Raw genomic sequence first — 26,410 nt, 5'->3', positions numbered from 1 at the left:
GCCACCAGAGCTCCCTAATCTTAATTTTTTAAAAACCCTTTCTTTTTCTGTCCTTTCTTGTGTTCGTTGGTACATTTTCTCCTGGGCTCTAGATCTCTTTTTTCCTCTAATGATTTGCGTTGACCACCCGGGCATAACATTAATTACATTCACCCAAGTTGTAATTGAAAGTACAAACTCCCATGGTCCCTCTCATTCCCTTTGAACCAGAACTATCTTATAGCTGAACCTCTGCTGGGTTTCCAAGGCTGTAAATGGCTGTAAAATAATATCTATGATCTTGGTACCAACAGTCAGGAAATCAGGAGAGGTATTGCATTGGGAATGTCAGCAGTCAGGGATCTCTTCAAATTTTTTTGAGGAGTAATGATGTCTGCTTAAGGACTAAGGTATTCCTTATCCATGCCATAGTCTTTTCAGTCACTTGCTATACATTTGAGAGTTGAACAATTAATAAGGATGACAGAAGAATGAAAGATGCCTTTGAGCTGTGGTGTTGGAGAAGAGAATGGAATATTCATGGACTGCCAAAAGAACAAACAAATAAATACGTCTTAGAGAAAGTGCAGCCAGAATGCTCCTTGGAGGAAGAGATGATAAAGCTTTGTTTCACATACTTTGGGCATGTAGCTAGAAGAGAAGAGGTTTCTCCTTGGAGAGGAACATCATACTCAGGTGTAGGGCTGGCGAAAAAGAGGAAGATCCTCACCCAGATGGATATACAGAGCCCACAATAGGCTCTGTAGTTGTTGTTAAGTGCCGTCGAGTCGCAGGCGACTCATAGCGACCCTATGAAGGAGCGTCCTCGATGCTTGTGTGTCTCTCATCCTCTCTCCAAGTTCATAGGCTTTCCAAAGGAGGCAAGCTATTATGGAAGTGGATGCCACTCCTCCTTCCAAGCTTGTTTTAATTGGGGAGCTCCACCCCACTCTCTGTCCGCATTGAGTAACCAGCCATTAATGAATTTGACATATCAGTGTCACAGTGTTCAGCCTCACAGCAACCACAAGTGACCGTGGTATGGCAACTTGTACACCAGAGCTATATGACCTAGAGGAATGTCTGAACAAAAACAATGAAAGACAGGTCCGAGGGCCGCAGATAGTGTGTCAGAAATTGTGAGGATGGCACAGCATAGGACAGGGTTCAGGTATGTTGTTCATAGGGTCGTTATTGGTCATATTCAACAACACACACATAAATTGCATGAGAGAAGATTGTCTGTCTGTCTTTCCTGTGAGGAGCCACTGGTGGATTTGAACCACCAGAGAGATGTGGCGTTTGCAGTAATAGCATAGCTCCTTACAGAGTACGTCATCAGAGCTCCACAGGGCGGGTGCCATAAAAGAACTGAGAACAATGCTATTTTAGTGTCAATGGATCCAGCATAGATGCACCGTCTGTAGTATATCAAATGATGTGTGGAGTCACTGAAATCCAATACTGTGGCATGAGCTCTTATGTCATTATGGGTAGAGTCAATATTCTTTTTTCCACAACATAATGCAAAGGTACAATTCTTCTCTGTCATCTTTTCAATTATTCAACTTTCCCATCATATGAGGTCACTGTAAAGGTGATACCACGGACTGTGAAAAGGATGAACAAACCAGTCTTAGAAGAAATGCAACCGGAATGTGCATTGAAAGTGAAGATGGCAAGCCTGCTCATCTGGACAGATCTTCAGGATAGAACAATTGCCCACAAATGACACCATGCTTGGTAAAATAGTCAACAAAGATGAGGGAGAGCCTTCTGACAGCATTAATACAATAGCTGAAGCAATGGACACAAATAATTGGATAAAATGGACACAAATTGGATTCTGAAGATGGCCCAGAGTTCATGAATCTACAGATTGATAATAAGGATAGGCTATTAACAGGTGCTCATAACCTAGGCAAATTTCATTTTGTTGTACACAAAGTTAGATAAGTTGAAACCAACGGCAATTAGTAACAGCTATTAATTAAGTTCTTTTTCAATGGGTTTTCGAAGGCCTGCTATTTCTAATTTCAAACAACTCACACTAACTTCTTTTTTCTTTATTATCATTAGTTATTAACACTATAACCAAGAAGATGTCATTGAAACAGAGCAAAGGAACACTGTAAAAAAAAAATAAAAAAATAAGACGTGTGTATCAAGGCTGTAGCCTTTCTCCATTTCTATTCAATCTGTACGCTGAGCAAATCATTTGAGAGTTTAGTCTATACGAAAAAGAGGGTGGCATCAGGATCAGAGGAAGACTCTTTAACAACCTGCATTTTACAGTTGACACAAACATTACACATATTAAGGGAAATGGGAAACTGTTTGGCATGGATAGCGTATCTCCTAGTTTAGCAGAAGATTGGAGCTGGATTGTCCAGTCAAGTCAGAGCTTCTGTTCATTTGATTGGTGACCAAGGTCCCCAAAAATGTGAACCAGGCCCTTTTAGAGTTCAAAGTCTAAAGACAGAAACTTAAAAAAAAGAGCTAACTCACTCACTCTCATTGCCATCAAGACATAGCTGGCCCTCCAAAGGGCTTTCAGAGACTAAAATTCGCATGGAAGGAGATGGTCCATCTTTCTCCCTCTTAGCAACTGGTGGATTTGAACCACCTGTCTTTGAGTTCATAGTACAATTCTTTACCCACGAGGCCACTAGAACTGATTAATCTACAGGTTGATAATAATAATAATAATAATATTAATAATAATAATAATAATAATAGGTTATTTCCAGGTGTAAATTATTAACAGTCATAGTCCTTGCCCAAGAGTTAATAGTGTTAATCATTATTAATATTAATAACCCATAAAAATTATTTAAGAGAGAGAAAACAGAAATTAGGGGGAGTTGTCTAATGTTTCACACCGTAAAGGTTAACTGGCAAGGGGGGAAAATCAATCATTTGAGAGCTTTCTATATCTTCAAACCTAAGCACACATCCCACTTCAAACCCCCTTCCCAGTTACATATCCCAGCCTTCCTTACAGTTTAAAACTAGGCCCATATGACGTTAGCTGATAGAGTTCATCCTCCTTCATTATTCTTTCTTTTTAAATTTACATTATTTTGTTAACTGGTTTGCTTACAAAGTTTATATACATTATGCTTCACATTATTCTTCATTCACAATGTTTCATACAGCCATTCTCATGCATTATGTCTTATAAAATCAATCGCCATTGGACCTTGCCTATCATTACCCTGTCTTTTCACCTGGATCCTTCCCATTTGCTCCCCACAATATCCTTTCTTGATAGGTGACATGGACGCAAAGTAGCTGCAGCTTCAGCAGCCATCTCAGTCCATGAGCTGCTGATGAAAGAGGAGAGATCTAAGATACACTAGCTCTGGATGATCTGTTTACCAAAGAGAGAAAGCCGACTGTCTTCTTTACATTGAACTTGACCTCATTGCTGTTGAGCTGTTACCGACTCATAGCTGCCTCCCCCACCCCCAGTGGGTTTTCAGAGGCTGCAAATCTCAAGGGAAGAGCATGATTTCTTCCACTGAACCTCTGGTGAATCCAAACAATCAGAGAGATGCCACCTTTGGGTTGGTGCCACAACTCCCTACTAACTAGGCCTCCAGAGCTCCCTCTTCTTTGTTGTTGTTGTTGTTGCTGTGTACCACCGAGTTGGAACTGACCCCTAGCTGATCCTCCAGCAGGTTTTTAGAGGCAGGAAATCACCGAGGAGGAGATTGCCCATCCTTCTCTCGCACGGAGCAGCTGGTGGATTTGAACCACATGTTTTACCACTTTAAGAACAGCTTCTGGGAATTCTGGTGGCCTGGTGGCAAGAAGCTGCACTGCAATCCCAGAGGTAGTGGTTTGAATCCACCAGATGCTCTGCTGGAGAAAGAGGGGCAATCTCCTCCTGTACCAGTCAGATCTGATTTGATGGCACACACACACACACACACACACACACACACACTAAAATAAAATATAAAAAGAACAGCTTCTTACCACGAGGCCACCAGAGCACCCTCCCTTTTCTTTAAGCTACATTAATTTGGAGCTTCTTTTTTTTTTAAAAAAAAAAAATTTGGAGCTTCTAATTCTCTCAATTGAGCTTCCTTTTATTTGAATACAAACAAATCAGAGAAGATGGTTTCTTCCCACTTCTGCTAATTACTCTGAAAGGAACCACTACAGAAGGTCTTACGTTGTTGTTGTTGTTGTTGTTGTGTCCCAAGGAGTGCTGCTCATAGCAACTATAAACAACCGATCTGAACCCTGCCCTGCCCTGCACCATCCTCACAATACCTGACAATGCTCAAGGCCATTCTTTTCATTACTGTGTCAGTCCGTCTCCTTGAGAACCTCATCTTTTATTCTGACCCTCCACCTCCCCCAGCATGATGCCCCTCTCTAAGAACTGGTCCCTCCTCACAACATGCCCTAAGCATATAAAGCCAAGTTTTATTATTTTTGCCTCTTACTCTGAAGCAGATTGGTTTTTTCTTTTCAAAGTCCGTGGGATATTCAGCATTCTTATCCAACACCACAAATCAAAGGCATCAATTCTTCTGTCGTCTTTCTGTCACTGTTCTACTTTCTGATGCACAAGAAGTAATTGAAAAGACCATACCTTGAATCAGGTGCACCTTGGTATTTAAGGTGACTCCCGCAGTTTTTTACCACTTTGGAGAGGTCCCTGATAGCAGATTTCCCTAATACAGCATGTCTTTGGCCACAACTTTCAGCCAAAGATGAAATAGGTCTATAAGGTTAACAACAAGCAGGTATTCAATCCTTCAATCAATCAATTATATGAGATCAAAAGGGCAGCATTAACTCAGGGATAAAGGTTGAAAGGCAGGAAGGGAGAATATAGAGGGATGAATGCACAATGAAATATGTGAATACTTAATAAGAAAGGATGGAAAGTAATTTAAGGAAATCTCCCAGAAAAGGAAGTTAGGTGAGAAAAGACAATAACATGACTTGTACAAGAAGTTCAATACATAATCAGTAGAAATCCTATCAAGAAATCACATGAGAAAAGGAGGGTAAGACACTACTTTAAAACCTTCCTGCAAAAATTCTAAAACTGAAGAACATAGCCTCTAGCATGGAGTCACTGTGTTCTCAGTACAACAAATGACAGTCTCATATCAAGACATAGTGTCCTAACACTCAAAATACCAAGGATAAAGACATTCCAAAAACATATCACTCACGAATGTTTAGAAATCAACATCATTTATTTAGACTTTTCAACAGCAACCCTGGATGTGAAAACCAAACAAAACAAAACCAAAAAACTTAAAAATGCTGAAGGAAAAGCATTTCCAATCTAGAATTTTATATCTAGCCAAACTACCCATCAGGGAGAAGTATATACACATATTTAGACATTTGTTCTTCCCTGGAAGCTCCTTGTCATTGTTAGGTTTCATCAAGTCAACTAACGCTCACAGTAACCCTGTGAACGACAGATCTAAACCTTGCCCTATCCTGTGCCATCTTCAGGATCTCTGGTACACTTGGGTCCATTGCTACAATTTTGTTGAGAATTTTCCTCTTTCTCTGATCTTTTGTCTTTCTCAGGGTGATGCCTTTTCTCAAGGACTAACCCTTCCTGACAACATGCTCATAGCTACTGGAGGACTTAATTCAGCAAAATAGCAGTAACTTAAGGGAGATGACACTGATTCCAGGAAACAGGGAAACACACACAGATGAAAGGCAAAGTGAATCACAAGTATGTCAGCATCATGTGAGTTCAAAATGCATTAAGTTTGGAAAACAGTCTATTTAAATGGGAATACGAGGATAGACCACTCCAGTAGAGAGCTCTCCAGGACTCATAGGTAACTCTACAGCAGGTTTTCAGAGGCTGTAAATCACATGGGAGGAGATTGCCCATCTTTTGCCCAGGAACACCTGGTACATTTGAACCACCTGCATTTGGATTATCACAGCCCTTTACCATTAGGCCCTCAGAACTCCCCACTGATGGCTAAGTGGAAAAGATGTTGGAGCATATGGGATGGGGGGAGGATGACCATGAGTTAGTAAAAATCTAGGCATATAAAAAACTGTTGTTAGGCGAGCTCTGGTGGCCTAGTAGCAAGAAGCTGCACTGCAATCTCAGAGGTACACGGTTCGAATCCACCAGATCCTGTGCTGGAGAAGGAGGAACAATCTCCTCCTGTATCAGTCAGATCTGATTTGATGGTACACACAAAAAAATAATGAAATAGGCAAGCTCTGGTGGCCTAGTGGCAAGAAGCTGCACTGCAATCCAAGAGGTGCACGGTTCAAATCCACTAGATACTCTGCTGGAGAAGGAGGAACAATCTCCTCCTGTACCAGTCAGATCTGATTTGAAGGTACACACACACACACACACACACACACACACACACACAAATAATAAAATTAAAAAAATAATGAAATAAAAGAAAATTTAAAAAATTGTTGTTAGTTGCTATCATGTTCATTTCAATTCATGGTGGCTCCATGTGTGCAAAGTAGAACTGCCCCATAGTGTTTCCAAGGCTTTGACCTTCTGGAAGAAGATTGTCAGATCTATTTCCCAAAGAGCTCCTACGTGGCTTGGTACATTCAATCTTTTGGCAAGTAGTCTAGCACTTAACTGTGTTACCCACAACTACATGGAAAATATTGTTATCTGGGGCCATTAAGTTATTGTAACTCAAAATAGTAGCCCAGTGTGACAGAGTTAGAACTGTGATATAGGTTTTTTTGAGTCTGAAATCTTTACTGAAGCAGATTGCCCTATTTCCCCCCCACACACACACAGAGTCATTGGGTGTGTTTGAACCCTAGACCTTTCAGTTATCAACTAAGTGCTTAACCATTTATGCTACTAAGTTTCATTCCATATGAAACATATCATTGCTTTTAGGTGCTGTCCACTTGCTATGTTCTATGAACAACAAAGCAAAATATTTCTTATTCTAGAGTTATCCTCACAATTATCACTCTGCTCAAGCCCACTGCTGAAGTCAATGTGAACCTCTATTTTCCGTCACATTTTCCAGAAGCTGGTTTTGTTAATGATGTACTCTTTCAGTGAGGTTACCAAGAACTGTTGCTTGCGTACCCCTTAAATTTGAATTTTTCCTCCTGCCTGATAGGAATAGTGAAAGAGCAGTTCAAGACATGTCTATTCAAGCACAGAAACAAGTTTATTAGGGGAAAATGCTTTCCAAAGACAGACACGTACAGGGTTGAAGCTATGCTAGCCCATTACTTACTTACTTAACCAACAGAAGAATTTTGGGTGCTTACAAAGATTTAAGTGAGAAGATGTTTCATGTATATTTATAAGGGAACATCATGAATATTTATAAGGGAAAGTGGAGAATTCCAAATTACCTGTATAGGTTTAGGAGGAGTTATGATCATTAAATGTGCTTTGAGAGCTCCAAGGATGCTGTTGTAGAGGATTATAGGTCAAGCTGTTGTTAGGTGCCATCCAGTTGGTTACAAGTAATAGCAATATCCACCCTATGAACAACAGATCTGAATTTTGCCCTATCCTGATCTCTGAGGGAGAAAAATGGGAAATCTTCTCCCATGTGATGAAACTACCTCTGAAAACCCGCTGGAGGATCAGCTGTGAATCAGTTCCATCTCAAAAATATACAACTGCCACCAACGGTGTTGATCTTGGATCCAAGTAAAATGAAATAATTGACAATCTCAATCTTTTCTCCATCAATCATGATGCCTACTGGCCCAGTTATGAACATTTTTGTTTTCTTGATGTTTAGGTATATCCCATATTGAAGGCTGTAGTCTCTTTACTAAGTGTTTAAAATATTCTTTAGTTTCAGCAAGCAATGTTTTTTTTTTCTTTTTGTTTTTGTCAGCAGCAAACAATGTTTTATCATCTGCATAATGTAAGTTGTTGATGAGTCTTCCTCCAATCTTGATACCACATTTCTCTTCAAATAGTCTAGCTTCTTGAATTATTTGCTCAGCATATGGAAAAAGGATTCAACCCTGACACATACATCTCCTCATTTTAAACCATGTACATGAGTAATGGTATTGTTTGAGAATTTCCAACTTCTAAGCCATGGTCATCTCAATTGCTTGCTTTGCAGCATCTGAGTTGGACAATGACTAAAGATGACAGGGGGGAAAATAATTGCTTTTGAGCTGTGGTGTTGGATACAAGTATTCAATATCTCAAGGACTACCAAGAAAACAAACAGGTCTGTCTTGGAGAAAGTGAAACCAGGGTGTTCCTTGGAAGCAATGATGGTGAAACTTCATTTTACATACTTTGGGTATGTTGTAAGGAGCCAGGATTTGGAGAAGGACATCATGCTTGGAAAACTGGAGGGTCAGCATAAGAGAAAAAGGACCATAAGAGGGATTAACACAGTGACTGTAACAATGGGCTCAAGTGTCCCAGAGATGGCAAAAATGGCACAGTTCAGATCTGATGGAAGTTCAGAATTCTCTATGTATGTATGTATCACTTATGGAACTATAGTTATATAGATTTCTATATGTTGTTGTTGTTATGTGCCATCGAGTCGTTTGCGACTCATAGCGACCCTATGCACAACAGCCCTAAACCCTGCTCTATCCTGCGCCAACCACACTGCCTCTGACACACCCATCCCGATTACCCCAGTCACTGAATCAATCCACCTCATAGAGGGTCTTCCCCTCCTGTGCTGTCCCTCCACCCTCCCAAGCATGATGTCCCTCTCCAAGGACCCGTCCCTCCTGGCAAATTGTCCAAAGTATGTCAGACGAAGCCCCAGAATCCTTGCCTCCAAGGAGTAGTTTGGTTTAATCCTCTCCAAGATGAATCTGTTTGTTTTCCTGGCAGTCCAGGGTACATTCAATACTCTTCTCCAGCACCACAGCTCAAAGGCATCAACTCTCCTTCTGTCTTCCCTAGTCATTGTCCAACTCTCTGATGCATAACAAGCGATTGCAAAGACCATGGCCTGTATCAGGTGCACCTTAGTCTCCAGAGAGACACCGTTGCTCCTGAGTACTTTAGAGAGGTCCCTAACAGCAGACTTTCCCATCACGATACGCTTTTTGATTTCCTGACTGCTGGTGCCAAGAGTGTTGACTGTGGAGTCGAGCAAACTGAAGCTGTGAACAATCTCAATCTTTTCGCCATCCATCCTGATGCTGCCAATTGATCCAGTGGTGAGAATCTTTGTCTTCTTGACATTGAGCCTCAGTCCCTACTGAAGGCAGTAGTCCTTGATTTGCACTGGTTTCTCTTCAGACTAGGTTTTCAGGAAGTTGATTACTATAGAGAACAATGAATGCCTTATCAAAAGGGAGGGTTTACAATCACTAGATGTTGATAGATAGCGACTCATAGTGACCCTATGAGCCCTGCCTGTCTGACATACTATACTGCTGTAGCCACTGTATTAATCCATCTGGTTGGGGTGGTCTTTTTTTGCTGACCTTATATCATTCCAAGCATGTCCCTTTCCAAGGAATAGCCTCTTCTAGCAACATGTAGGGGGAGCTCTGGTGGCCCAGTGGTAAATAGCTGTACCTGAAGGCTCTCATTGTTCCAGTCCACCAACTGCTCTGTGGGGGTGAAAGATGGGCAGTCACCTTCTGTGTGATTTCCTACCTCTGAAAACCTGCCGGAGGAAAAATGGAGTTATTCTTTTTTGGTGCAGTAGCATGACAGCTTGTTGAAACTGAAGAGGACCTGAAACACTTGCTGCAGAAATCAAGGACTGTAGTCTTTAATATGGATTGAAGCTCAACATCAAGAAGACAGATTCTCACCAAGTCAATTGATAGCATCATTGTTACAGAACACAAGGGGGGTCTTTCCATAGTCAATCCCCAATAAGACAAACGGACTGCAATATCCATAAATGCACTTTATTACACAGATCTGGGAGACAGTGAGTCACCTCCAAGACTGTTTCCCCGACTGGGAGTGGTCATGGGCTTTTATAGGATGGTGAGAGACATCAAGGTACTTAACAATAAACTTTTGTTAGTAAAATTAAAGAATTTCTATATCTAGGAGTAAAAAAAAAATAAAGAATTTCTATATCTGAAACTCATTCACACCCAGATACTCCCTTTCCAGGCAAACAGGAAGATTAAGTTACAATTTACATATAATTAAGGAAAAGAGCTTCAAAGAGATAACAGTTAACTAGGAGATACATCTCCTCTTCTGATTAACAGACAGATCACAGAAAGGACACTAAGAACTCCAAGGTCAAGCAACCAGTTCCACAGGCTGGAGAAAACTATAGTTTTATAATTGATACCTATATAGAAAATTCTGAACTTATTAATACCACCCTATCATTATGATAGATGGAGAAGAGATTGAGGTTGTTAACAATTACAACTTGCTCAGCTCCACAATCAACACTTCTGGCACCAGCAGTCATGAAATCAAAAGATGAAATGCATTGGGAAAATCTGTCAGGGTCATCTCCAGAGTGCTGAAAAGCAACATTGTCAATCTAGAGACTAAAGTGAGCCTAATCCAGGTGATGGTCTTTGCAATTACTTGCTATGCATCAGAGAATTGGACAATGACTAAGGATGATAGAAGAAGAATTGATGCCTTCAAATTGTGGTGGTGGAGAAGAGTCTTGAACATACCAAGGACTGCCAAGAAAACAAACAGGTCTGTCTTGGAGAGGGTGAAACCAAGTTTCTCCTTGGAGGCTAGGATTTTGAAGCTCTGTCTCACATACTTTGGGCATGTGGACAGGAGAGATCAGTCCTTGGAGAAGGACATCATATTTGGAAGGGTGGAGGGACAGTGCAAGAGAGGAAGACCCTGGACGAGATGGATTGATACAGTTACTGGGGATATGGGGGTTGGTGTGTCGGAATCAGTGAGATTGGCTCAGGCTCAGGACAGGGCAGGCTTCAGAGCTGCTGTTCGTAGGGTCTCTATGGGTCACGTGCAACTTGACAGCACATAACAACAGCATGACAGTCAGAAACATGTAAACTCCAACGTAAATTTAATTGTAACATGAAGATAACATGACATTTTTTTTGGAGATGTGGTTGGAAGAGAAGATACATGAACCCTGGTGGAGCAGTGGTTAAAGGCTACAACTAAGTGCAAGGACCCACCAGCCACTCTGGAAGAAAAATGTGATAGTCTGCTTCTCGAGGCTGGTGCTATTTTTAAGTATCCTTGAGTCAAGCATGACTTGTTGATCCTATCAACAACAAATCTAAACTTTGTCTTATCTTGCACTATCCTTATTTCCCCCACACCAAAACCCATTTCTACAGACACTGTATCAATCCACCTTGTTGAGGGTCTACCTCTCCTTTCCCGAACCTCTACCTTTCCAAGTTTGATGTCCCTTTCCAAGAAAGGGCCTTTCCTAATATGTCCAAAATACAGAAGGTGAAGCTTCACCATCTTTGCCTTCAAGGAACACTCTGGTAGTACTTTCTCTAAGACATAACTGGCAGTCCATCAGATATTTAGTACTCTTCTTCAACATCGCAATTAAAATGCATCAATTTTTCTCCTGCCATCCTTATTTACTGGCCAGATCTCAGCTGCATAGCAGGTGATTGGAAAAACTGTGCCTCGACTCAGACTTGAAACATAGAGTACAAACTTGGAAACCTTACGGAGCAGTTCTGCTTTGTTCTATATTCAATGAACTGAAATCTATTTGATTGCAAATGGTCAAGATGCAGGAGGAACTAGGTGAGGAGGTGGTTTGAAGAGCCCAGTTCTCATTGACCTTGTCAGGAAGTTCATAAAATCTAAAATGACGTAAAAATGTATCAATAATCTATTCGTTTTCTGAGAGAGAGAGAAAGGGAGGGAGGAAGGTGGAGGTTTCTGTCAGCGACAAGAGCTAAAACAAGACTTGAAGGATGCAGCTTTAGGGGTGTAACATGGGGCAAGTGAGGATGGGAGCAAGAGACTGCGGCGTTTCAGTGGTTTTCAGCTCTGGGAGCATTTACATCAAAGTAAGTTAGAATGAGGTGGAGGCGAGTCTGAATTCTGAAGCCCTGGAAACCTCGTCTATTCCTCTGAACCTGACGTCACTCCTGCATCCACCCGCAGATGCTCTAGCTTTGACAGCCTCTGTCTCCATGGCAACGGCGTCTTCAGGACTACAGAGGCAGTGGCGCAAAGACATTTGAAGTGCTCTGCGGCTACCACCACGTAGTATAGGGCGAGAGCGTGGTTCTTCGGTCCTGCCCCCTGCGACGTACTTCCTGCGCCACCATCACTTCTCGTAGCAGAAGTGTGACTGCAGCCTGGCAACCATCGCAGATCCTGACCTTGCTGGTCGCGCCGCCTGCAGTCCCGCCTCTCAAGGACCTCTCCCCGCCTTGCCTGTGCCAAGCCCTGTGGTTTTTCTCCTGTCTCGCCCTCACTAAGCCTTCCCTGGCCCTGGGTCTGGAACCCGTAGCCCTGGAAGGCCTGGGATGGAGCTCCGCGTCCCCTGTCCCATGGTGCTCCATTCAGGATGACGCCTCCACGAGTCCCACCCAGGTCGCCGCTGTTTCACTTTCCGGTCATGTCCTGGGCTGACCTTGTCTGCGGGAGTGGGGCCAGGACGCAGAGGACCGGGAGACCAGTGTCCTCAGTCCCCTCCAAGTTCTTGATCCCTTTGTTCAAGGGCATAAAGTCTCCTTCGACCTCTTCTGTCAGCGCCAAACGAGCACACTTTGTAAAAACACAATGCCCTTACTTTGCAATACAGTTTCAATCTTCACTGGCCGGCTGTGGATGACGTGTGTAACCTGACCTTCGCAATTACAGGCCCCTCCTCCCAAGAGGAGCCCAGGATCTGTGGACCGAGCTGGGTCCTGCAGGCCGAGAAGGGGGCCGCTCCTGGGAGGAGAACAGTCTGGGGCTGGAGCCGAGGTCCTCCCGAGACGCCGCCCTGCGGAGACAGCCGGAATCTCTCGATTTTCTGATAGCAGCGACCCCTACTGCCCGTGCACGTCAGAGCCGCCGCGTGGCCTCCTGGGAGTTGTGGTTCAGACCCGCCCCCTGCGCTTGACCACGGCGGGCTCTGAACTACAACTCCCGGCAGGTACCGCGACGTCCCCAGGAACCCGAAGTGCAAGGGGCTTGGGGGTAGTATCTGCCGGGTGGGCTGCGGGCGCTGCGCAGCAGGGTTGGCGGCGGCGGCGGGGCATCTCAGCCTGGCCGCCGCTGAGCATCCGAGGCCCGGCGTTCTGGCAGCCAATCCACCGCACAGACCGTGACGGACAGGCTGACTGGCTGGCTGACAGTCAGCACACCTCAGGGACCCCAGTCGTTCCTGGCCAAGCGGGCGGGACGGAAACTTCCGGGCAAGTGAAGGGGTCCGTGGGGCCCTGAGACACCGGCAGGGTTGTGGATGGGGTCTGGACACAGGGCGACTTCCCAGAGGAAAGGGGCTGGAATGACGAGGGGCGGGGCGGCCCCAAGGAGTGCAAGTAGTAAGGTTCGGCGCTCTAGCCGCGGCGAGACGGGGAGGGGACAGGGGACGGCCCTTCCTTCTCCCCTCTCCCTGGCAGAGCCACCAGCTCGTGCCGGGTGCGCGTCCGGGAGCCACAGCCAGGGCGCAGCGAGGCCTGACGTCTGCAGAGCCAGGGCGGCAGGTGGCGGCCCAGCGCTTGGGCTACTGCGCTCCCTAGACAGTGACTGCAGCAGGAGCCTTGCCACCAGACCCCAGGGGACCCTACGGAGCAAGAGGCAGGCCCTCCGGAAGCTCTGAGTGTTGAACGTGGGCTTGGGAACGGGCATGTAGCGGGCACAGCCCCAGAAGCAGACCAACCAGGTCCTGGCTGGGGTGCAGGTGATAAATGTGTTGCTGTGAGTACAGGGTTGGATGGCTCGGGGCTTGCTCTGAGAAGGTGCTGCCAGAGGCCAGGCCCGAATCTCCAGGCATCTGAACTTGCAGCCCAAGATCTCAGGGTGGATGGGGTCCGACTGGACAGCCACAAAGGGAAGCACTTTGTTGGTTTATGAGGCTGAGTCGGGTGTGTCCAGTGCATTGGCATTTACTGTTTTTATCTGCATATGGGAGAGGAGTGATAAATGATACTGCCTTTCTCCCTCCCAGCTTAGAGCCATTTGGGAAAATAGTTAAGGAGTTAAACTGTCACAAGTTGTTAAGTGTCTTACCTTTGCCCTTGTTTGATCTGCCCAGCCCTGTTGCTCTCCTCCATTCACATGCAACAAGTGCCTTAATAGCCATCTCTCTCCACTCAGTTCTGAGTAGCTTTGCACAGTCAACAGGTGAGAAAGCCCTGACTGCAGGGTGCCTCCTGCTCCTGGCCATACCTAAAGGACCACCACCTGGGTAGCCACAATTAGAGAGGGTGACAGCTCAGCCTCCATTGTGTGCCTGCTAATAGTTGGGTTCTTAGTGCTGGATTACACAGGGGGGTTTTCTGCTGTCTGAGGCTTCCCTAACACTCCCCAGTGGGCTGGCATCTGGGACATCCACCTGCATTTAAGCCATATGGCAAGAGCCCAGGATTCTCTAGTTTTGGCCAGCCGATGGTGCCACACACACAGTATCAAGTCCAAAAGCGTCATTAGGATCAGGAAAGGATCAGCAGCTCCTCAGAGCTCGTGACAGTCGACAGTTCAGTTTGAGTGAACTTCATTCTTCTGAATGAAGCTGATTTGCTAGCTTCCAGGCTAAATGTGAATCCATTTTTATGGCCTTTTAAGACATCTCCCATAAAATATTCACAAGTTGAAGACATTTTCTCTCACACGCCATCCTGATTTGTGATTTGGATGCAGCTCTCTCCAGGAGCTCGTGGTTTTTTGTGAAGAGACACTGGGGACCTGGAGAACACCCTGCTGTGTGGACCGCAGATGTGAAAGTGTAAAACTCTACTGGAAGACACGTTCCCCCTAGACTTGCTTGCTGGTGAACCCATTTAACCTGCTGTGTTGGCATGGCTGCTGGGTTCCAACAGGAAGTCTGGATGGAGGAACACACTAGCGACCTAGGGAGCAGCCTGGGATGCTGACGTGAGGCCAGTGTGTGCTTTAAGGTAAGTTCTGATTTAACGGAATCTCGTTTTTCAATTGAATCCTCATGCACTGGCCAGAAGTGGCAGCCTCCAAGCAGTTCCCCTGCCAGACCATCCCTGTGAACTCTGGGGAGAATGGCAAGAGTGTAATATTTCTGGCAAAGAAAAGGAGGGACCGTCACCCTGTGGGTGCAAATCTTTGCACTATGCTGGGTGCAGTTGTGCTGTGCTTTGCAGCGCTCACATGCTGATGTTTGAAGTGTGTCTATGGGAGGGAGGGATGGGAATGGTCAGCACCTGTTCCTTGTGGATCTGAAACAGCAGTGTGTGGACATCCAGGGTCGGCAGTCCCCGGAGCTCTTCCACACAGCCTTCTCTGGCTTCGTTGTTTCTAGGGCGGCAGGGCACAGCCAGCCTGGGAGGTCTGCATTGGTCACTGCCACCTCTAGCCCAGTGCAGAGCAGACAGAGCAGCTTGGAGAGGCTCAGTGGAAGGAGGGAAGGAGCCAATTGGGAGTGGATCCATTGTGCCTTGAGGGTGAGGGCAGGAATGATTGGAAAGGGGATGTTGGGAGATGAAGGGTGACCCCTGTGTGCCTAAGGGTCCACTAGTATCCCGCCTCTGCCTGGTCCTTCTCATCTTGGGTGCTCTGGGCAGGTTCCTGCCTAAGTGCAAAGCATAGCCGGCCTGGGTACACCTGTAGTCTTAGTACCTAGGATACTCTGGGACACACTGGAGCCCAGATTCACCTTCTAGTGGAACCTTCCACCTGGCCCCTTCAGGATTCAGTTTCACCCAAGCCCAGTGCTAAACCTAGCAGGCCTGTCTGGTGGCCCAGAGAGGACAGTGATGGCCAGGGCAGCCCACAGATTGAGTCCTTTTTGTCATTGAGCCCTGACCTGATATGGCCCACAGTCCCTAACTCACCTGTGGATGGGAGCAGGGTGAGCCTTTGCTGCATCCAGGATGGTTGTGACTCCTGCCACCAAAGAGGACAGTGTCCTGTCTGTCCTGTGATGAGAGGCCTCTTGGATGGAGTTGGGGAACAGATGCCTTTCTCTGCTTGTCCTTGTTGTGTTCTGTCTCTGCGTCTTGGCCCAGCTTGATGAAGGGGAGGGTAAGGGAGGCAGATGTCATGAGAAATGTCCATCAGTGACACACTGGACCCTGGAATAGTGACCAGACTATGAGCTCTGGTTTGGGGGGCATTGGTTATATAGGAGGATGTGATCAGTGATGTGTTAGGCCCTGGGGACAATGGTGAGAGCCCAGGCTGGCCTGAGGTTGCTTGAGATGCAGGATGGAATAAGATAGATGGAAGGTACCTGACACAGACGCATGGAGGTCCAGGAACTCTATGTGGGATCCCCGCATTGGACACGCAGGACAGAGCAGCAAGGGGGGTACTGCTGTGGGCCCTGCTTCCAAGGATGTGAGGACTGAAGAAGAGGTGACCAGAAGGCTTCCCTGAACATGGCACCATCACTGTCCTCCTTGGGCCACCAGACAGGCCCATTAAGGTTCAGCGCTGGGCCTGGTGAGACTGAATCCCTATAATCCACATAAGAGGTTCCACTAGAAGATGAACCTGGGCTCCAGTGAATCCCAGGGTACCCTGGGTACCAAGCCTACATTCTCTACCCAGACTGGCTGTGCTGCACACTCGCAGGTGTGAACTCCTCTGCACTGTGCCATTCTGAGAACAGTGCTGGCACATTGCGACATGGGGAGGACGTCGAATGGAGACACAGTGCTGGCTCCCCAGTCTCAAGGCTGCTGGTGGAAGGTAGCATTGTTGAGTGTAGGAAGAGACTCTCATTTCAGTGTTTGCCCTGCTGTATCTTGCCCCTCAGCTCTGGGGGAGGGAGGGGTGGCGGTAGCAGTTTATCAGCCAGGGTTGGTGGATTATCTGTCTCTGCTCCAGGGTGGCTGCTAAAAATACCATCCATGACATAAGCAGGTGCTGGCCAGAGGTGCTGGCAAGTGACCCCAGCCTGCTGCCTGTTCACAATAGCCATGGGTGGGGGGCTGGCCCTGGTTTTATCCTACTGGGTGTCCCTTCTGCCCTACTCCCATCTCCTGCTTGTTCCTTTGAACTTGGACAGAGTCCAGGGCAGTAGGAAGCCAACAGGGTGGGAACAGCAGCTGGTGGCCAGCCGGCAGCCTTAGGATAGTGGTGTAGGGCTGAAGGGATCAAGGAGTTCTCCTCTCTGAGGGATGCTTCTAGTCTTCTCTGTCTGTGTGCCTGTGTGTGTGGTCTGTGATTGCCTGTCTCAGGCCCTGCTTTAGAGAAGTCCAGCTGAATAGGATTGTTTGGGAAAGGTTAGGGAGGTAAGGAGGAATGTATCCCACCCAGCCGTGCTCATTATACCCTTCAGGGTACTGACCCCCTTTTTGTCACAACACTTGCTGTGTCCACCTGCAGGGGAGGCCCCTCCTGTGTCCTGCATCTGTACTCCACCCTGCAGCGTCCTTAGGAGGGGCTGCACTAGAGGTGCCAGCAGGCAGCCAGGTGCCACTTGAACAGAGGCCAGTCTTGTGGACATGTGTGATCTCTGAGGCTCCCACTTCCCAGCACTCAGCAACCCAATACCATCCTCCAGGGGGGCAGGGCCAGCCACGGTGTCTGACCACCTGATCCTCACCCATTGAAGTGATCACAGGCATTTTCATTGGAGTAGGTCTGTGCATCCTGGAAAGAGGAATAAGCTCCTGAGATCTCATGTGGCCATCACTAAGAGTGGGCTGGGTCATGTGGGAGGCTGTGTGGCACAGGGAGGCACCTCTGGGCCTGTCAGGGCACTGTGGAGCCTCCTCCAAGAAGCTAACATCAATTGGTTGGTTAGAGACTGTCCTTTAAGATGCAGATATCTGTCAAAACCCTGGAGGCCCTGGGCAGAATGAGATGTGGACCAACACAGGGCACACAAAGAAAAGAGGGGAATTTGCAAAAGGCCAGGATGCTAGGCCTGTGAGCAAGGCTGAAGCCCCATCCAGCAAGCAAAGAACAGGATCAGGGATAAGACACAGCCTGGCACTAAGGTGTACCCTGAGAACAGAGAGAGGAACTCTCAATGTCAGAAGGTGGGCAGGCTGAGCCTCCAAAAAGCACAGTCTTACAAGGATTCCTCATATCCATTTGTATCTTTTCAAAGTTTTTAAAGTAGTACTGAAAGGATAGGTATCCAATGCACACAGCCGATGCATATTTGCAAAATAACATGTGTATAATTGGTACCTGGATCAGGTTGCTCCCCCAAGGGCTTGCCTGCGCTGACTTCTAGTTCCCTGGTGTGTGGACTTGACAAATGCAGAATTACATAGTGAAGGAAGCTCTGGTGGCCTAGTGGCAAGAAGCTGACACTGCAATCCCCAAGGCATGTGTTTCAAATCTACCAGATGCTTCTCTGGAGAAGGAGGGGTAATCTCCTTCTGTGCCAGCTGGATCTGATTTGACGATACATAGCAAGGAAAAAGAAGAACACCACAACAAAACAAACAGAATCACATGGTGAGCACTCGTGTTTGGCCCCTTTCCTCTAGTGGTTCACTTGTGATTGACTCAGTTGCTGTGTGTAGCTTTGGGGACATCACACTCCATGGTGGGCTAACCATGCTTCCCATGGGGACACAGGAGAACAGTGCTGTTGGGTCCGTTTTCTTGAGAAGGCCCAGAAGGACCTCTGTCTGCACTGGCATGGCCACTGGATGGACATGGGGACCAGTGAGTGGCCTGTCAGCCAGAGAAGCCAGGTGTATGGTGTCATCAGAGAGGCTGTTAAACATTTCTCCCGTTTATTGGAAGGTTGACTGCTTTTGTACAAAGGTTTGTGGCGTTGTTTACATAGTGGGAATAGGCCTTTGAGGTGAGCTGAGGGGGACTGTGCTCATGTGGTGCTGCCTTTTTAGTCTCTTAAGGCGCTGGAGTAGTGGCTTAGTGGAAAGGAGTTGTGCTGCCAACCCAAAGGAGGGCAGGTCAAATCTTAACAGCTGCTCCAAGAAAGATGAGCATTCTCTCCAGTGTGATTTACTGCCTCTGAAAACCCACTGAAGGGCCAGCTCTGAGTCGGCTCCAGTGTGATGGTATGGCAGCAGCATTAAGGCCTTGAAGGACAGCTGTTCTTCAGTGCATTCTAGTGTCTTTCCTTTCACATTCATACCTGTAATCCACATCTTTTAATTTTAAACAATGTGTCCTGATGATCCCGTTGTCCTAGGCACCCAGCCAGGTCTACTAGCACAGCCATGGTCAGCAGGCATCATTGACACACCTCTCTGGCCATAGGCCAGGTTTCCCTGGGACAGTCCTGGTGGTCCCCACCCAGCAGCCGTGGTGCAGTGGCCTTTCCAAAATGCAGGCCCACATCCCTCCTCCCCATACTTCCTGTCATGCTCACCAGGCTCTGCCTGCCACCGGTCACTTGCTCATGCAGGTCCCTGGAAAGATGATCTTTGTCTAGTTCTCCTTGCTTCCACTAGTCTTAGGCAGCTCTCGTCCCTCCCTCTTGACCTGCTAGGGTGCCATGTACAGACACCAGTGTGATGTTCTCATTCCTATTCTCCAGAGTCAGGGTCAGGGATGGCTGTGGAGCCTCTGGCCTGGGGACATACACATGAAACACCCAGTAGCAGTTGCAAACTGAGTATGTGCCAGATGGCTGGCTGTGCCCTTGTCAGAACCAGCCCTTCCAGGCACTGCAGCATCAGATCTGTGTCCAGGTTGGCTTGGCAGGCTTCCTTGGCCTGATCTGAGAGAGTGGGTCCCCTGTCTCTAGGTCCTCAGCAGCCCCCACCCACCATGGACCCAGACCCCCAGGCTGGCGTGCAGGTGGGCATGCGTGTGGTGCGCGGCGTGGACTGGAAGTGGGGCCATCAGGATGGCGGTGAGGGTGGAGTGGGCACCGTGGTGGAGCTCGGCAGGCATGGCAGCCCCTCGACCCCTGACCGCACAGTCGTCGTGCAGTGGGATCATGGCACCCGCACCAACTACCGCGCCGGCTACCAGGGTGCTCATGACTTGTTGCTCTACGACAATGCACAGATTGGTGAGTCCAAGCACAGGGGCAGGGCACTGGAAAGAGGGAGGGCCAGGGGGTGGACTGTCTCTCTTGACCTGCCCTGGCTCTGCCCTAGGCGTGCGCCACCCCAACATCATCTGTGACTGCTGCAAGAAGCATGGGCTCCGGGGCATGCGCTGGAAATGCCGCGTGTGCTTCGACTATGACCTGTGCACACAGTGCTACATGCACAACAAGCATGACCTCACCCACGCCTTCGAGCGCTACGAGACGGCCCACTCTCGCCCGTGAGTACTGCTGCCCATCTGGCCTAGCAGCACTGGTCCTACTCAGGTGGAGCCATAGGCACTAAGGCAAGTCTGCTTGAAGCTGCTGCTGAAACCCCACCAGGCCTTGATATCTATGAGCTCTCAGGCCTGGAACTGCTTCTCCCCTTCCCTGGGCCTAGAGACAGAGCCGTCTCCTGATAGGGTGGACATGGTCACTCAGAGTGCCTGGGCATTGAGCAGACCCACTTTCCATGGGAAGCAGCCGTGTCTGTGGAACAGGCTTGTGGAAATGGGTGCTGCCACCTGTAAAGCCAGTGAGTCCCTATTCATCAGCATGCACGGGGAGGCCTATGAGGACATGTAGGCAACAGCTGCAGAAGAGGTGGCCACATCCTATGCAGGCACATGCTGGCAGTGAGCCTGAAGCAGGACCACTGAGCTGGGAGCCAGCTCTGTGGCAGGACTCAGAGAGGTGCTGGTTGGCTTTGGTTTTGGCAGCACCCTCTGGAGAAAGCTTTGCTGTTTATACATGCTCATGTCCCACAAGCTGAGCCCTTTTCTGGGCAGGCCATGCACTGAGGATGACCCTTTGGAGATGGCCCAGAGGGACATCTAGCCCAGAAGGAAAGGAGATGAGATCACCATAAACACGGGCAGTGCAGTGAGGGTAAGCCCAGGTGCCCTCCTAGCCTGGCATCGGAAAGTCTTTGGGGAACACAGTCAGCAGGCCTGGTCCAGGACCCTGGGCTCAGGTTGTTTAGAAGTCCATGCATCCTCCTCTCAAGATGTGGAGGGCACTGCCTGCCAGGCTGGTGCAGGACAAGAGCTGGGCATGGGATCCAGGCCCAACCAAGGGTGCAAATAGGTACTGGGCATTGTGGATGGCCTGCTCCATCTCATCCTGACCCTTGCGTGCCTCAGGATCCCTTCTCTTACAGCATCACGCTGAGTCCCCGACAGAGTCTCCCAAGGATCCCATTGAGGGGCATCTTCCAAGGGGCAAAGGTGGTGCGGGGCCCCGACTGGGAGTGGGGTGCCCAAGACGGTGAGTAGGTGGCGAGATGGGCTGTGGTGGGGCTGTGGTGGGCTATGACTCAACCTCGTGGTGCAGTCTTAGCCTGCCAGCAGGGCCCACATCTCCCTAGGAGGAGAAGGGAAGCCAGGTCGTGTGGTGGACATCCGTGGCTGGGATGTGGAAACAGGCCGGAGTGTGGCCAGTGTGACGTGGGCTGATGGTACCACCAACGTATACCGCGTGGGCCACAAGGGCAAAGTGGATCTCAAGTGTGTGGGAGAGGCACCTGGTGGCTTCTACTATAAAGAACACCTCCCACGGCTCGGTATGAGGCTGGCCCCATCCAACACTACACATGCCCTGCACTGCTTCCCTCTTGCCCTCAGCTCAGCCTCTGGGACTTGAGTAAGGACAGTGACTGGCATGTGATGTCCCAGTGGGGAGGAGCTCACTGCCTGAAGCCTACTTGTTGCCACTCACAGGCAAACCAGCAGAGCTGCAGAGGAGGGTAAGTGCAGACGGCCAGCCCTTCCAGCATGGAGACAAGGTCAAGTGCCTGCTGGACACAGATGTACTGAGGGAGATGCAGGAAGGTCATGGCGGGTGGAACCCCAGAATGGCTGAGGTGAGCTGGACCCCATCTGCCCCAGTGTGCCCCTCCCCTCCCACGTTCTCTGGAACCCTAGCCCCCACCCCTCCCCCAAGAGTCCTATCAGCCCAGCCACAGCCTCCGTGACGCACCACAGTTTATCGGACAGACGGGCACCGTGCACCGCATCACCGACCGTGGAGACGTGCGGGTGCAATTCAGCAACGAGACCCGCTGGACCTTCCACCCTGGGGCGCTCATCAAGGTGTGCACCATGCCCCTCAGTCCCGTGTCAGGACTCTGAGGGCAGAGAAGTAGCTGCAGGTTACGGGAATCAGTGTCAAGTGTCCCAGGGGTGCTGAGTGACTGACTGGGACTTACCTAATCCTGAGGTCTCAGCTGGAAGCAGTCCGCGTGTTTGAACAGGGAAGGGACAGCAGGATCTTCTGAGTGGCATGGAGAGCTAATGAGAATGGCAGAGGAGCCATGGGGAGACCCATCATGGGGACTGGGAGGTGAACATTTATGAGGGGTGGAGACAGTAGAGTGAGAGGATGCGTGAGAACTGTTTAGGATGCCAGGTGGCAGGAGGAGGGGAGCCCTGCAAGTAGGGGGCCCAGGACAGGACAAAATAGAGGTAGGGACATGGGAGGTGGGCTGGCTCCGTACCTGGGACTCAGGGATGTGGCAGGGCTGTCTTGGGATAGCTGTGTATTGGGGCTGTTGGCAGGAAAGATGACACAGGAGCAGCAGGCGTGGACAGTGGCTCTTGGCGCCACCCCCAGACCATTCTGGTCCTCGGGGACCAGCTCCTTGGCCAGGATCATGCTGAGCTGGCTGCTATCCCCACATCCTGAGCTCTGGGTGGATGGGTTGCTGGTGCTGCCCTTGCTCACCTGAACATCTCACACACTGTTTTGTCACTCAGCACAACTCCTTCTGGGTGGGCGACGTGGTCCGAGTCATCGATGATCTTGACGCAGTGAAGCGGCTGCAGGCTGGGCATGGCGAGTGGACAGACGACATGGCCCCTGTGAGTGTCTACTTCCCGTGACCTTGGTGCCCTGCCCTGGACACTCATTTGTGACCCTGCCCTCTACCACCATAGGCCCTGGGCCGAGTCGGGAAGGTTGTGAAGGTATTTGGCGATGGAAACCTACATGTGGCAGTTGGCGGCCATCTGTGGACCTTCAGCCCCTCCTGCCTGGTGGCCTATCGGCCTGAGGAGGATGCCAACCTGGATGTGGCTGAGCGTGCCCGGGAGAATAAAAGTAGGGGCAGACCTGGCTGGCCAGTGGGGGGCTGGAACTGGCCTGCCGCCTAACCTCCCCCCTACTCCTAGGCTCGCTGAGCGTTGCCCTGGACAAACTGCGGGCACAGAAGAGTGACCCAGAGCACCCAGGGAGACTTGTGGTGGAGGTGGCCCTGGGCAATGCAGCCCGGGCACTAGATGTGCTGCGGCGGCACCCAGAGCAGGTATGGCCCTGCTGCCCACCCCTGTACCTCACGGTCTGTTGTACCTCACAACCTGTTCCAGACAGGGCAGTGAGGAGCCTGGGGTCCTGTGCCGGTTTTCCTGCAGGTTGACACCAAGAACCAGGGCAGGACCGCCCTGCAGGTAGCCACCTACCTGGGCCAGGTGGATCTGGTTCGGCTGTTGCTGCAGACCCGAGCAGGTGCAGATGTGCCTGATGATGAGGGCAACACGGCATTGCACTACGCAGCTTTGGGGTGAGACCTGCCTGCAGTGTGTGTGGTGGTGGGGGTCATATGGGAGGGATCCCATTTATCAACCTGTCACCCCACTTGCTTCCTTCCTCCAGAAACCAGCCAGAGGCTGCCAGAGTGCTGCTGAGCGCAGGCTGCAACCCTGATGCCCTCAACAGCTCTCAGAGTGCTGCGCTGCACGTGGCAGTGCAGAGGGGCTTCCTGGAGGTGGTGCGGGTCCTGTGCCAGCGTGGCTGCAACGTCAACTTGCCTGTAAGTGCCCACGCCTGGGTCTTCTGGTCCTACCCAAGGGTCACGGTGGTGGCTGGGTGGCTTCCTGGCCCAGTGACCCTGGCCCACCCCCTGGCAGGATGCCCACGCCGACACACCGCTGCACTGTGCCATCTCAGCGGGCATTGGCGCCAGCGGCATTGTCGAGATCCTTACTGAGGTGCCGGGCATTGATGTGACTGCCACCAACAGCCAGGGTTTCACGCTGCTGCACCACGCCTCACTCAAGGGCCACGTTCTGTGAGTAGAATGAGTAGGTGGGTGGATGGTCCAGCCATGGCGGCAGTCATTGGGCCCGGCCAGACCTCCCTGCCCCCTGCAGAGCTGTTCGGAAGATTCTGGCTCGGGCTCGGCAGCTGGTGGATGCCAAGAAGGAAGATGGCTTCACAGCGCTGCACCTGGCTGCCCTCAACAACCACCGCGATGTGGCCCAGATCCTCGTTCGAGAGGTGCTAGCATAGGGCCCCGGCCTGCCCCGGGTTGGGGAGAGGCCCCCCAGCTCCATCCTGGGCACTGAGCCTGTGCCCCCTGCCCCAGGGCCGCTGTGACGTGAACCTGCGCAACCGGAAGCTCCAGTCCGCACTGCATCTGGCTGTGCAGCAGGCCCACGTGGGGCTGGTGTTGCTGCTGGTGGATGCTGGCTGCAGTGTCAACGCTGAGGATGAGGATGGGGACACTGCCCTGCACGTGGCGCTACAGCGGCACCAGTCGCTGCCGCTGGTGGCTGATGGGGCCGGGGGGGACCCAGGACCCTTGCAGCTGCTGTCCAGGGTGAGGAAGTGTGGCCTGGGCTCTCTGGAGAGGTGGACACAGGCTCTTGGCAGGGCCTGGGTGACTACCTTCAGCCAAAGCTGGGAGAGCCAGGCTCACGTGGCAGTAGGGCAGCCTGAGTAATGGGACCTGTGACCCTCCCTCTATATCTGTGGCCAGAACACCTGATCTACCTGGAAAGGGACAAGGGTGGGCCCCAGTGGGGGCTGAGTGGGTGGATGCAGGGCCTCAGAATGCAGTCCTTCATGGGTTCTCAGACAAGAAAGAGGCCCAAGGAAAAGACCCCACCCTCAGGCTGCAGACCCTGGGAGAGGGACTATCCAGGGTCAGCTGCATCACCCAGTCCTCATCAGGTTCATCTTGCTGCCCAGTTGCAGTCCTCTGGCCTCCCAGGCAGCGTGGAGCTGACCGTGGGCGTGGCAATCGCTTGCTTCCTGGCTTTGGAAGGTGCCGACGTGAGCTATGCCAACCACCGCGGCCGGAGCCCGTTAGACCTGGCCACTGAGGGGCATGTGCTCAAGGCCCTACAGGGCTGTGCCCAGCGCTTCCGGTGAGCCTGCGCCTGTGTTGCAGGTGGTGCGGATCCGCAGGTGGTGGAGATCCGTGGTGACCTGAACCCTTTAAAACGCCTCCTTTTCCAATGCAGGGAGCGGCAGGCAGCTGAGGGCTATGGCGGTGCGGGCACTGCGGCTGCGCGCCACGCGCTCAGCACCCCCAACACGGTGACCAACCTGCATGTGGCAGCAGCGGGGCCTGAGGCTGCTGAGTGCCTGGTGTGCTCCGAGCTCTCGCTGCTGGTACTGTTCTCGCCCTGTCAGCACCGCACCGTGTGCGAGGGTGGGTACGGGGCACCTGCGGGCGCATTGAGGGGGTTAGGGTCAGGCTTAGATGAGGCCCCGCCCAACGCGCCCTCCCCCACTCCGCAGAGTGCGCCCGCCGGATGAAGAAGTGCATCAGGTGCCAGGTGGTCATCAGCAAGAAGCTGCGTCCAGGTGGGTGGGGTGGCCCTAGGCAATCTTGCTCACCTGGCCCTCCAAACGCAAGGGGGCGGGTCTTACCTTTGCTTGCTTTCTCTGCGGGCGTGGCTCACTTCACCCCCTCACTCCCATCCCTGCAGACGGCACAGAGGTGGCGAGCGCCCCCCCTGTCCCTGGCCCCCCGCGACAGCTGGTGGAGGAGTTGCAGAGCCGCTACAGGCAGATGGAAGAACGTATCACCTGTCCCATCTGCATCGACAGCCACATCCGCCTCGTGTTCCAGTGTGGCCACGGCGCATGCGCGCCCTGCGGTGCCGCGCTCAGCGCCTGCCCCATCTGTCGCCAACCTGTACGCGACCGCATCCAGATCTTCGTGTGAGCCGGCCGCTCCCGGCGCCCCGACCCCCAGCCCTGTGTTTTATAAAAGTATCCACGCACTCGGCTGCCTGTGTTTGCCTTTGCGCGTCCGGCCCCACACCACCGCCGCCACCACCGAGGCTGTTCCGACACCCCATCCAGCTGGGCTCCCTCCAGACGTCCTCCCCTCGCCGCCAGCCCCATGTGTCCTGCCAGCCATGGCTTCTAGACCAGCACCGCTTCTCCGGGCCCGGTATAGACTGGTCCTTCCCACCCCCACCCACTCCATCCACTGCTAGGATCCTGAAACTGCTGTCCTCTGCGTTCTGGGTGGGCCCGCTCGGGCCGCCCCTCCTAGGCGCTTCCTCTCCTTTCCTGGGGGCTGGCCGCGTCCCCGAGGGGGCCTGTGGGTCCTGACTTCTCAAGGACTCGGGGGGGGG

General features: G+C 50.6%; 1 protein-coding gene across 4 annotated transcripts; it reads left to right on the top strand.

Annotated features, from left to right (window-relative positions):
- The first annotated feature begins 19,757 nt into the window (after window positions 1–19,757).
- MIB2 (mindbomb E3 ubiquitin protein ligase 2) lies at window positions 19,758–26,039 on the top strand. 4 transcript variants are annotated; one of them, XM_006885834.1, is made up of 18 exons: window positions 19,758–20,021; window positions 20,110–20,281; window positions 21,202–21,308; window positions 21,409–21,603; window positions 21,761–21,903; window positions 22,037–22,132; window positions 22,796–22,900; window positions 22,976–23,138; window positions 23,210–23,343; window positions 23,450–23,598; window positions 23,691–23,847; window positions 23,945–24,105; window positions 24,188–24,314; window positions 24,403–24,636; window positions 25,008–25,186; window positions 25,283–25,473; window positions 25,563–25,628; window positions 25,754–26,039. In XM_006885834.1, the coding sequence occupies exons 1-18, from the start codon at window positions 19,775–19,777 to the stop codon at window positions 25,990–25,992; spliced, it is 2,865 nt and encodes a 954-aa protein (XP_006885896.1). In that variant the 5' UTR covers window positions 19,758–19,774; the 3' UTR covers window positions 25,993–26,039. The 4 variants fall into 4 exon arrangements, with proteins under 4 accessions (XP_006885896.1, XP_006885897.1, XP_006885899.1 ...); XM_006885837.1 differs by having other exon boundaries at window positions 19,772–20,021; window positions 22,025–22,132; XM_006885835.1 differs by lacking the exon at window positions 21,409–21,603 and having other exon boundaries at window positions 22,025–22,132.
- The last annotated feature ends 371 nt before the right edge of the window (window positions 26,040–26,410 follow it).

The sequence above is a fragment of the Elephantulus edwardii genome, unplaced genomic scaffold, assembly GCF_000299155.1.
Source record: "Elephantulus edwardii isolate Elephantulus edwardi_28Jun2011 unplaced genomic scaffold, EleEdw1.0 scaffold00045, whole genome shotgun sequence".
Taxonomy (NCBI): Eukaryota; Metazoa; Chordata; class Mammalia; order Macroscelidea; family Macroscelididae; genus Elephantulus; species Elephantulus edwardii.
Note: the sequence above shows the minus strand (reverse complement) of the source record. Positions and strands in the feature narration are given on the sequence as shown.

Excerpts from the sequence above, each read along its gene's own strand:
- MIB2 (XM_006885837.1), top strand. The coding sequence starts at position 19,775 with ATGGACCCAGACCCCCAGGCTGGCGTGCAGGTGGGCATGCGTGTGGTG. Across the intron at positions 20,022-20,109 it reads CTACGACAATGCACAGATTG|GCGTGCGCCACCCCAACATC; the intron begins GTGAGTCCAAGC and ends GCTCTGCCCTAG. Across the intron at positions 24,106-24,187 it reads TCACTCAAGGGCCACGTTCT|AGCTGTTCGGAAGATTCTGG; the intron begins GTGAGTAGAATG and ends TGCCCCCTGCAG.